At 51.3% G+C, this 11,249-nt stretch overlaps 1 protein-coding gene and 1 long non-coding RNA gene across 2 annotated transcripts; both read left to right on the top strand.

The window, feature by feature from the left end:
* The first annotated feature begins 335 nt into the window (after window positions 1-335).
* LOC122381459 (lachesin-like) lies at window positions 336-10,117 on the top strand. Its single transcript, XM_043365633.1, has 7 exons — window positions 336-465; window positions 6,148-6,275; window positions 6,995-7,202; window positions 7,546-7,716; window positions 7,918-8,043; window positions 8,488-8,626; window positions 9,361-10,117. The coding sequence occupies exons 1-7, from the start codon at window positions 363-365 to the stop codon at window positions 9,791-9,793; spliced, it is 1,308 nt and encodes a 435-aa protein (XP_043221568.1). The 5' UTR covers window positions 336-362; the 3' UTR covers window positions 9,794-10,117.
* A 157-nt stretch (window positions 10,118-10,274) lies between these two features.
* On the top strand, window positions 10,275-11,246 carry LOC122381460. The gene is made up of 2 exons (XR_006256530.1): window positions 10,275-10,486; window positions 10,773-11,246. It is a non-coding gene; the product is annotated as an uncharacterized LOC122381460 (long non-coding RNA).
* The last annotated feature ends 3 nt before the right edge of the window (window positions 11,247-11,249 follow it).

The following is an 11,249-nucleotide window of genomic DNA, read 5'->3' as shown; positions in this document are numbered from 1 at the left end:
ATCGATATCGCCACAAGAACATGAAAGTAATTTCCAAAGTATTTAACTTCTGTAAAATACAAATCTTCGTCATTAAATCGAGAATCTGCCACTATGTACATTTGAACGTTTGATAGGAAAAATAAGTACACATTTCAAAGGCAATGCTATTTTCAGTTAATTGGTTATTGGAGTCATACCAGGTAAGCACCGGTGGCTGAGGTGTGTCTGCAGTCACGCAGACCCCAGTCCCTGTTCCCCCTCCACTCCCCGTGTGTGCGCGCAGCGTCCCCGTCACTCGCTCCGCCCCCGCGCACCGCCGGGCCGTGCTCCGCTCGCGGCCGGCCGGCAGGAGATGCGGCCCCGCGCGGCCGCCGCCGGCCATGGCGCTCACCGGGCTCCTGGTGACCGTGCTGACCCTTCAGCTGACCGTCCGCCCCGGCAGCGTCAGTGGGAGCAGCTGGACGGGCAGCAGCGGCCCCGCAGGTGAGGACCAGTCTAACCGGGCGGCAAACGGTCCCCTGCTGCAGGTACTGTCAGGTCTCCTCCGTCAGGCGCCCGTGCCCCGTGAGGCCCGCTTTTCCCTGCTGTAATGGGCAAGGACAGGAGCTCCAACAGCGTGGACATTGTGTCCGGTCCTACTAAATAGCCAGGCCAATTTTCTGAAGCATGAATGTACGAGTAGAATCACCAAGATGCCACTGTTCAGGACAATTATGTCGCCTCTTTGCCATTATTTTAGCAGTTAGCCCTTATTGCAGAAAATATCTGTTTGTTTTCAAAATATGAATCGAGTGTAACTAAAATGTAACAAAACGGTATGAGTTTTCAGAGACCCATGGGTGATAACTTGTGCTGGAATACGTTTGCTTACTTAGATGGCGTATTAGGCAGCCCGTTTTCTGCGGTACCAGCACACTATATAGGTAAGCAGGAAGAGATATCATATAATGTGGCAATGTGGTATTAATTGGCCATCAATTTCATTAAAAGAAAGGTTACGAGCACATTGGTGCAAAATCGAAACGCAAAGCAACAACGGTGTAAAAAGTAAGCCGGCTCGAAAATTCAAGCGTTCGATGTCCTTGATAGCTTTTTATGTGCGTAAAGTAGCAGCAGCCGATTGCAATAAAGCATGACTCGGCGCACCATACAGTATGTCACTCTGCAAGCTAAATTTCAGCAGTCTTTGGTCTATATCTGGCCATGATTGCGTGATTCGATGCAGGTTTTATCTATGGAGTACGTAGATATCGCACATTTAGGTGGAAAATGACTGTAACGTCATCGAGGTCATTTCGGGTCATTTGTTAGTGCTTTCTTTAAATTATCTCAGACACACGAGGGAAATGTTCAGCCCTCCCCCCCCCCCCCAAGTCTGGAAGACGTTCCCGTGCCACTGTCTCTGGGTCAAAGTCCCTACCTAACTGAATTAGGTCAATACCTATACAGTTTGGCTCTTTACGTCGGCACTCATAAATAACTCTTCCTCATAAAACTATACAAGTTATTTTGCATTGCTGGACATAAAAACGAGACGATATCAAACCGCTGCTCTGCAGAAATTTTAAAAACGTCTCTTACAAAGACCCGAACCTGGCAGTAGATTGCAGATCTTAGGTCACCGAGTGACTTACGACGTTTGATTTGGTATTAGCGCCATTTGCTGTCTCCTCCTGACGGTCGACGCACTCTTTAACGCAGAGCACTTGCTAAAGGAACGAAACACTGACACAAGTCGGCTGAAACATGCTGTTGAAAAAATGTCTGATAGAATATGTCTGAATCCTTGAGGACGCATCCAGGTTCAGCGATGGTGGTAAAAGAAATGCGTGTGTTCATTGCCATGGAGCGGATACAAAATTTCACTTCCCCGTCAAATCAAATCATCCTAACTTACACAAGATTGGTGTTGAAGACGATACCTAAAATTGAGGTCAACCAACTAAAAAGGCAACTAATTAAAAAAAGAGCAGATTGTCGTGTTTTTGTAAAATTTATACAGCAAAGTGTACATGGCGGATGTCCTGTTGCACATTACGCATCCACATTTTGTACCCTTTGTTTACGGATCATATGACATTTTTACATTACGCCGTGTGGCTCATTTTACATATGCAATTATAAGGCATCCGGTGGCGAGCATTGTCGCCTCATCAAATGTTATATATCGAATATCGTTGATGTTGAAAGAGTTGTCTGATAAAATCTGAACACAATCCTCGAGTGCGACAGCGACAATGGTAACATAAGTTTCACCGACAGTTGTAACTTGTATCCGTGTGCCGGTTGCGCTGAAGGGATGTAATTGTAGATAGGTATCATAATGCTCATACCTACTTGCAATGCTCGTGTAGGTGTGAACTGTGAAGGCAGCTTACAAAATCACTGAAATTTAAATATCAAGCGGAAAAAGTGCCTTACACAAATAGATAAGTACGTACGTATCATGTCGTGCAGTGAACTGCAGACATTCTATGTAACTAACTAGTTTGTATCACTGCTAGTCAATAATTACCACAAGCGCTCGGCAATCAGATGACAGAGTAAAAACAGTCGCCTCGGACCGCCATTTCACGAGCTGTCTGCCACCGCGCGGCCAAGGGTCCTGCAGGGAGGCGGCCGGCGAGCTGTGCTCAGTGACCGTGACATGACCGGCGCCGTCAGACGCGGCCGGGGCGACGACACGGCTCATACGCGGACAGCGGGCTGGGCGGAGACGAACGAGTACCGTTGGTGTACAAGGGGACACGCTTGATGCGAAAAAGGGATGATTTTAATTTATGCCGTTCTTTGCGCTCCTTTTCCAACGTCGTACCTCGTAGGGGATCCTACAAGCACACACTATGCAAGCCAATGCACTCCGAGCGCCTGAATTGGTATACTGCACCGCACCACATCGGTGTTCGGCGGCACGGGCGGGGCGCGATCCAACAGCGCGGCGGTATGCTTTATGTCTCTCGGATCTATAACAGAGACCGTTGGGATAGTGAATGAAACTGGAGCACAAACATTTCCATGACTTAAGTTCTCAGCTATTTTCTTATTTCAATCATTTAAGGCATTTTTAAGGCTTTTACAATTAAAGAAACAGACGCCTTTCGTATTACATTTCTACCCCATTATTATTCCGAGTTCCGCCTTGGCAGTGAGCGCACATAGCAGAGCCGTCGATGCCTATTGACGAGCCTCGCAGCGATGACCTATGGTGGACCTGACCTTGACGTCATTCCTGAGGGCGGACACACCTGCGCATCCTGCTGTCGGTGATGGACCTTCCTATCACCCCTTCTGATAGATCCTCATTATTCCACTGACCACACTAGTCATATAACCAACTCATATTGACAGCCGGAAATCTGTATGTGGGAGCTCCCGCAAGTACAGGCAAAAGCAAGCATAAGCGTATAAGTAAGTGCATACGCATTCCAGCGACCCTCAACTCGCGATGCCCCTGATCACCCAGTAGCTGACGGTTTATGGCGTTCGTTCAACCTCCGAACCAGCCGGCCCGGGTCACAGATCGACGGCCGGCCGTCCGGGGCCGCCCGTTCGGCCGTGATTGTTTGTGTGCGCCCCGTCGGCACCGGTTAGTTCCGGCCGGCGCGGCCGGCGATGGTGGCGGTCCGGGCGACGCGCCTAATTAGTGCCCCACGTCCCACGCCGGGACTCACGGCTAGAGTGGTAGCACGCGCGCCGGATGATCAGCGGAGACATGGCCCGATGGATATTCGGTGATGATGGGCATGGAGGCGAGCGATCGATGATGGGGATTCAGTGTGACCTCACACTCAGGGTTTTTTTTTGCTGAGCTCAATGTTTCTGTAATCGCTACATAGTCTTTCCATAGCTCCTTCCAATGGACTGTACCTTCATCCTATTCTTGTCTCGTTCACGGTGACTACTCTTCAACTGAACCAGCGCGTCTTGGACCTACTTGGATCCATGTAAATCCAAACAGCCTGGTTAGGTTAGGTCCTGTCTCACTCCGTGATGATGATGCCGTATCTATCCCTGACCGCTGCGGGCGGCCCCGTCCACTCACGTGTCTGCCTGTCGGCGTGTTCCGGCGTCACCAGCCGGTCCGAATGAGTTGGTAATCAGGCCCGTCGGCGCCCCTCGGGCAGCCGGACCGACTTATTACCGGTCCACAATGCCCCTGGGTGACGGCCACCCCAAACACGGCCGCTGAATGGAAGCCACCGACGGCACGATTGTTCACCGGCAGCAACAATATTTTCCTCCCATACGCCCGAGGAGATAATGAAAATCGTCCGATAATAAGTGTCTCCTGAGGGGACGGGCGCAGATAGCCGGATGGCGGCGGAATAAGTAAACACGCGATCGGGGCACGGCGTCGGCCCACGCGCGATATGGATGGCGCGTCATAACTACCTCTGCGGCTAATCCGGTCGGGTGATTCGCCGGGACCGCCGCCGGTCCGCGGGGTGCCGGTCCCCCTGGGAACACGCCGCACCGGGGAGCCGCCGCCGGCGCGCGCCGGACAGAGAGGGCTGACCGACGGCGGCACTGCAGCGGGTCACTGCTACCATCCAGCCTGTGCTGGAGTTACGGTAGCTCGTACAGGGCAGGTACTGTGGCATAAAAGCTTCCCAAATCCGAACCACAACGCCCAGAATGTCTAAAGGGCGATTACGATGGCATCAGTTACGACCTAGTGAAGTTCCAATTCGTGGGTCCATCATCATTCGTGAATCCTGTTCGTGAGACTCATCCGTGAGCAAAGGACTTTTGTGATGTCAATATTTTCTGATTTCTCTTGTTTTGTTGGTCGTCACTTCATGGTTAGCGTCCTTTAACCGTGACATCATTATAAGACATAAAATGTCACGGCATTATTTCCTTGGTTGATGGAGAAAGTGTCGGGGGAGCGGCATTTCTTGCTGCTGTTTCGCTAGACGGCAAGCGTTGAGCGCCTGAAGTTATGCTGTGCCGCGTGACTTGCCGCTGTTTCGCTTGACGGCAAGAGTGTCGAGCGCCTGGAGTTATGCTGTGTCGCATGGCTCCGTCCTCTCGCTAGATGGTAGTAACGATTAGCACCTGCACATATGCTGTACCGCAATAACTACTTCTCGATTGCTCACTAGATGGCAGGAGTGATTAGCGCCTGAAGTTATGCTGTGCCGCACGACTTGTCGCTCTCTCGCTAGATGGCAGCAGTGATAGCGCCTGAAGTTATGCTGTGCCGCACGACTTTTCAATCGCTCGCTAGATGGCAGTAGCGGTAAAGCGCCTGAAGTTATGCTGTGCCGCACGGCTTCGGGAGACCCCATTGGCTATCTCTGTGGTAGGCTCGTCGAAATGAAACTGGGGACGATCGTACTAAGCATAGATATAAAGCACTTAGGTACTTGGTTGCATTCTGCCTGTGGTTTGTAAAAACTTGTGTGGAATACGCAGGGTATTCAGACTACTGTTTCATACATGCTGCAGGTATGCATCAATTGTAGACGGGATATTGTTGCGTTGTCCACATTTGCGAAGTGAGCTTTGACTTCCCACTGTTATTACTCAAAAGATTCTCGAGGTTCGTGACACGAAACTACTTACAGAACACGACAGAGGCTGGTCGACGACCGGCAGCAGTCAAATATTGTCCAGAAGAGAAACGAGTTTCAGAAAACGGGCCATAAGGGATTCTCACGCCCGCCGTACCGGTCCTTTGAGACACGCTGTAAACGCGGGAGACAATTACTACAATGGCACGATGCCACTCTTGGCCAGATGCCGCAAGAGTCGGCTCGCAAAAAGAGCATGTTCACCAGCACTACTTCGTTTTTTTTTTCTTGCAAACAACTTTGGTATATAGTAACTTAGCCTGTCATTTGCATCCTGTAGGCCGTATATGCTAGCAGTTCTGTGTCCCCAGTTTTCAACATCATTTCATTACATGCAAGGGCGCTATAAAGGCAACTTCCTTTTCAGGGACGTATATCTTCGGATTTCGATGTAATGTCATACTTCGATGTCATAAAACGGCTCTTGTTGCGTAATGTCCAAAGAAGGCGTCTTCCTTTTTGCACATCAGAGTCAGACCTCAGATGACGTCTGTTCATATGTTCGCCATCCTCAAGTAATGGGTTCACCATGTTCGACTGCTGTGTTCTCAGGTCACAGGTATAACATGATCGACTGCTTCTTCCTCAGGTCACGGGTTCAACATGTTCGAGGGCGTGCCGGAGCCGATGTTCGTGGGTCAGGTGCAGAACGTGACCGTGTCCCAGGGCCGGGAGGTGGTGCTCACCTGCACCGTCAAACACCTCGGACCGTACCGCGTGAGTCGCGCGTCACAGGCCTCTCTCTCTCTCTCTCTCTCTCTCTCTCTCTCTCTCTCTCTCTCTCTCTCTCTCTCTCTCTCTCTCTCTCTCTCTCTCTCTCTCTCTCTCTCTCTCTCTCTCTCTCTCTCTCTCTCTCTCTCTCTCTCTCTCTCTCTCTCTCTCTCTCTCTCTCTCTCTCTCTCTCTCTCTCTCTCTCTCTCTCTCTCTCTCTCTCTCTCTCTCTCTCTCTCTCTCTCTCTCTCTCTCTCTCTCTCTCTCTCTCTCTCTCTCTCTCTCTCTCTCTCTCTCTCTCTCTCTCTCTCTCTCTCTCTCTCTCTCTCTCTCTCTCTCTCTCTCTCTCTCTCTCTCTCTCTCTCTCTCTCTCTCTCTCTCTCTCTCTCTCTCTCTCTCTCTCTCTCTCTCTCTCTCTCTCTCTCTCTCTCTCTCTCTCTCTCTCTCTCTCTCTCTCTCTCTCTCTCTCTCTCTCTCTCTCTCTCTTTCACTCGCCTTGTTCTTTATTTAGGCCACATATCGTGTTTCACATTTGTGTTTTCTTTTACGCGAAAGCAGTTCTGCCGCGTATTGGACGTAGTGACAATGCTACACCCGAACTCTCCACCCTTCAGTATTCTTTCTCAGTTGCAATGTCCCGGTCAGCCACCTCCAGACCACCCCTCAGTACCTACCTACTCTTCCAGCCCACCCGGCTGCCCTGACGTGTCCACCGTCGCCCTCAGGTGGGCTGGCTGAAGGCGGACACGCAGACGATCCTGTCACTACACACGCGCACCGTCACCACCAACCAGCGTATCTCGGTGACGCACGACCAGCAGCGCGGCTGGTCGCTGCACGTGCGGCGCGCCCAGCCGGCAGACGGCGGCTGCTACATGTGCCAGATCAACACGGCAGTCATGAAGAAACAGGTCGGCTGCGTCACCGTGCAGGGTACGTTTGGGGCGGCGAGAGGCGTCGTAGAGTCGTCACGGCGCAAAGTCCGAAAAAAATGTGGGGTTCCGAACGGAGAGCTAACGTGCCAAGCGGAGCAAATAAGATTGCAAGGGCACAATTACCGAATTTCATTGTGCCCTTGCCCTAGAAGGGAATTCAATTTGTATTCGTGTCTTATCAAAAATAGTTCATTCATGCCAAGAGGTTAACGTTAGCTTTCAACTCCTCCGAATAGAGCCGAGTCACTAATCCTCCGGTGTCGGTGAGCAGAGACAACGACTCGTTATGAGCGGCTGAACTGAACTATAGCCTACCATGGCATCCTCTCTTTCCATCGCAGTTCCCCCGGCGTTCGACAACAACCGCACCAGCCAGGACGTCAACGTGCGCTCCGGCGAGAACGTGACCTTGACCTGTCGCGCCGAGGGTGACCCGCCGCCGCGCATCAGCTGGCGCCGCGAGGACGACCTGCCCATCCTGCTCTCTGACACCGACCCGCCCGTCAAAATACGTGAGTATTAGCCACTGAATATAGAATGAAAAACGACGCGGCGATGTGCCATGTGCATTGTGCAAATATTTGATGTCTCATTTTGCGGCTCTAACATACAATTCGCTAGCAACAGCTGTGAGCTCATTTCAATCCAAAGTGCAGTGATCGGCTGTGTTTATGACGGCTCGATAGTCTGTGACCTGTCCACTACCTCCCTAGCCGTGCACCGCGGCGCCTGGCTGGGTCTGGTGAAGGTCAGTCGGCACCATGACGGCGCCTACTACTGCATCGCCAACAACGAGGTACCACCCGCCATCAGCAAGCGCATCATGGTCAACGTGGCCTGTGAGTAACTAGGCGGTACCGACCGCATCAGCAGGAGGACGGAATGTCTGCCGCTGGGCGTGCTGCAGTCCCGTCCTGCTAGGACAGCGACAGGCGTAACTTAACGCAAAAATAGAGGGAAATGCGATAAGTAAGCAGTGATGAGCACGAAATAGGGAACAAATCACGAATAAAAACACTCGTAATTGGCTTGTCAACAATGCACTGCAGCATGCAAATGTATGCTAAAAAGATACAGATGAGCCGGAATCTATTCTGAGGAGCGATACTTATACTTTGCTCCATCAGATAACAAGGCACTTGGAATAAGTAACTATGCATTGTTTTAGCCAATTAAAACTAATTAGCACGATTCATTTATTTAACCTGAAAACTGAAAAGCGCAATAGAAAGCCGGGCACCCAATTAGCTTAAGTTGCTGACAGACCCCGTGCCCTCCCTCAGTTGCTCCGGTGGTGCGGGTGCCCCACCAGCTGATGAGTGCCCCGCGCGGCTCCGACGTCACCCTCGAGTGCCAGATCGAGTCACACCCGGTGCCGTCCACACTGTGGCTCAAGGCAGGCCAGCCGCTGCGCATGGACGGGTCAGTGGATGGGGTGGACGGGTTGTGGACGGGGTGGACGGGTCAGTGGACGGGGTGGACGGGTCAGTGGACGGGGTGGATGGGTCAGTGTACCGAGTGGATTGGTGGATGACCTGTTGGGGTGTGGACGGGTCAGTGGATCGGTGGACGGGCTGCGGGTGATGCGTACCAGGGACAGGGGTGTGAGGGTTGGGAGATAGAGGATGGATGAGCTAGGAGTCACAGAGGAACTCGTAACGAGTTGGAGAATATCGGTCTTAAACGGGCGAGGAAGAGGGAAACGTGCGTACACGAAAGAGCCGTACCACATGTAGCTGATTAGGTTTGAACGTTACGGGCAGGAATCGAGTGATGACTATTTGATTCGCCTCAGCGCGGCGTGTCAGTACCGGAGACAATCTAATAGACTGGTGTCTGATGTCACACCATCCCGAGGCATTGGTACAGGAGCCGCCACACGTGTCACATAATACCGACGCAATTACCATGAGGAACGGCTGCAGACACATTTTCTTTTTTACTGTATCACACACAACATCACAGTACCTGGCAGTACAGTGATGTGATATTGTGCGATATCTGCCTTCTTAGAAAAAAAAACATGCGCTTCTTTGATATCAAAGGAACGGTGACCCTCGAATGTGATAATGAGATGGCAAAAGCTGATAAGGTTGAGCGTCCTCCGACATGTCGGAAATGTGCATTGACTGAACGTCATCTGATCCCATTGGCAGGAAGAAGTACGTGATGCGCGAGGTGCACAGCCACGGCCGCAAAACGCACGTGGCGCTGCAGATCCGCGACTTCCACCCCAGCGACGTGGGCCAGTACACCTGCGTGGCCAGCAACGCCATCTCTCGGGAGGAGGGCTACATACGAGTGCACGAGACGGTCCGCGTCACGACGCCACCGTCGCCGCCGCCCGCCCGGCGGACGCCGCCGCCGCGGCGCCGGCCGACCCCGCGGCACCGACCCCGACCGAGCACCGAGTGGCCTGAGGAGGTCACGTGGCGACCAGCGGTCACCAGCGGCCGGCCGCGCCGACCAGCGGTCCAGCTGGCAGACGAGATGACGGCGGCGGCCGGCCAGCGACCAGCGGCGGGGCAGGCAGCGCTGGTCACGCTCGCGGTGATCGTCACGGGTGGGAAGGTGCTCTGGGCGGGCTAACTGTCTCACTAGAGCGAGAGGTCGTATTTGTGTCATATGGAGAAGGCTACTAAATAATATGGGGAGCATATCACTCACAGGGAGGTTCGGCGTTACGCAAGATTCGTCGTAAGAAGGTGGATGATGTACCGAAAAGGAGAGTGGCTGGCGAGGTGCTAGGGATGTGCGCGATGGGATGGTTGTTAATTATACATGAATCATCATGTGCTGATCATCAATCAGATACAATACTGAGGAACACTTCTATTGATAGGACAACGAAGCGGGCTTAATGAGACAATACGTATCACATGTTTTCTGGAATAAATATATGTGTCATCATCGCAATGCCTCATTTCATTCGAAAACCTTTGTTTTATGCAGTTGAGCCAAAGAAGTAGACATAGGCGATCTTGAAACTGAAAAGGCATTTGTAAAATTGTAGCATAAAGCGTAGCAGTAATGCTATTGCGGAGGATAGAAGAAGTAAAAAGCACGCGATCTAGAAAGGGACCACAAGAGGGAAGACGTTTGAGGAGCTTTGCGCATTTTTATTTGTCGATAATTTTATCAAAAGGGTTGATGGTAACATGTGAACTTTTCTAAATTACACGTTGCTTCATAAAATTAAAGCAAAAATCAGATTGCTCCTGTATTACTTGTAAATCAGTTGCTAGGTAAAATCCATACTGGCTTTCTCCACATCACTTCAAGGTAAGTAAAGCAAGCTGCTTTCACTTCAAAATAAGTTTTGCTCGAGCAGCATCAGTGACCAGCGATTGCCTCAAATTTGCCCAGAGAATACTCTTAAAAACTTTGCATTTACCTAGAAGGTACTTTCGGTATTTTGTGCTTTTAGAGCGCAAAGGGCACCAGCCGTTCCCAGTAATATAACGCTGATGGTGAAGCCATTTGCATTTTTACGCTGAGAGTGAAGCAGTTTAATTCCCACTGGTGCAACTGACTGATCCAAACGCCGACGGCGGCCTCTACGTTCCAGGACCAGTATGAGCAGCAGCAGTACAGACCGAATGGGGCTGGAGCTGCAGGCGGCGCCGCCGCAGCTCCGCGAAATTCTACTCGAGTTCACACTCAACGTGCTGCTCCACCAGCCACCTGATCTACTGGACTTCGCCCTCGAGTACTTCAACAAGCTGAAGGAGAAGCGCGACCATGAGCGGGCGGTGAATGGCACGGGAAGATAGCACCACAAATGCACCGTCAAGAACGAGGGATCAAGTGTCCTCTAAGAATGAGTGCCCGAAGTCATGCTCTATTCTGATGTGTCCGATATCATTTGTTCTTAACAGATACTTGGCAAACATTTTTTCTTTCCAGCTAGCTGCAGGTCCTCTTGTGAATTAGTTCGAATTTTCGTCTGTTTGCGCGGAAACTGACGGGAAATTTGCATCCGCTTCCCTGTACTTCTGTCCATGCTGACTTGAAATAAAACTTAGTGTTGTCAAACTCTAAATCA

Source organism: Amphibalanus amphitrite, unplaced genomic scaffold (assembly GCF_019059575.1).
Source record: "Amphibalanus amphitrite isolate SeventyFive unplaced genomic scaffold, NRLGWU_Aamphi_draft 000120F_arrow, whole genome shotgun sequence".
Taxonomy (NCBI): domain Eukaryota; kingdom Metazoa; phylum Arthropoda; class Thecostraca; order Balanomorpha; family Balanidae; genus Amphibalanus; species Amphibalanus amphitrite.
Note: the sequence above shows the minus strand (reverse complement) of the source record. Positions and strands in the feature narration are given on the sequence as shown.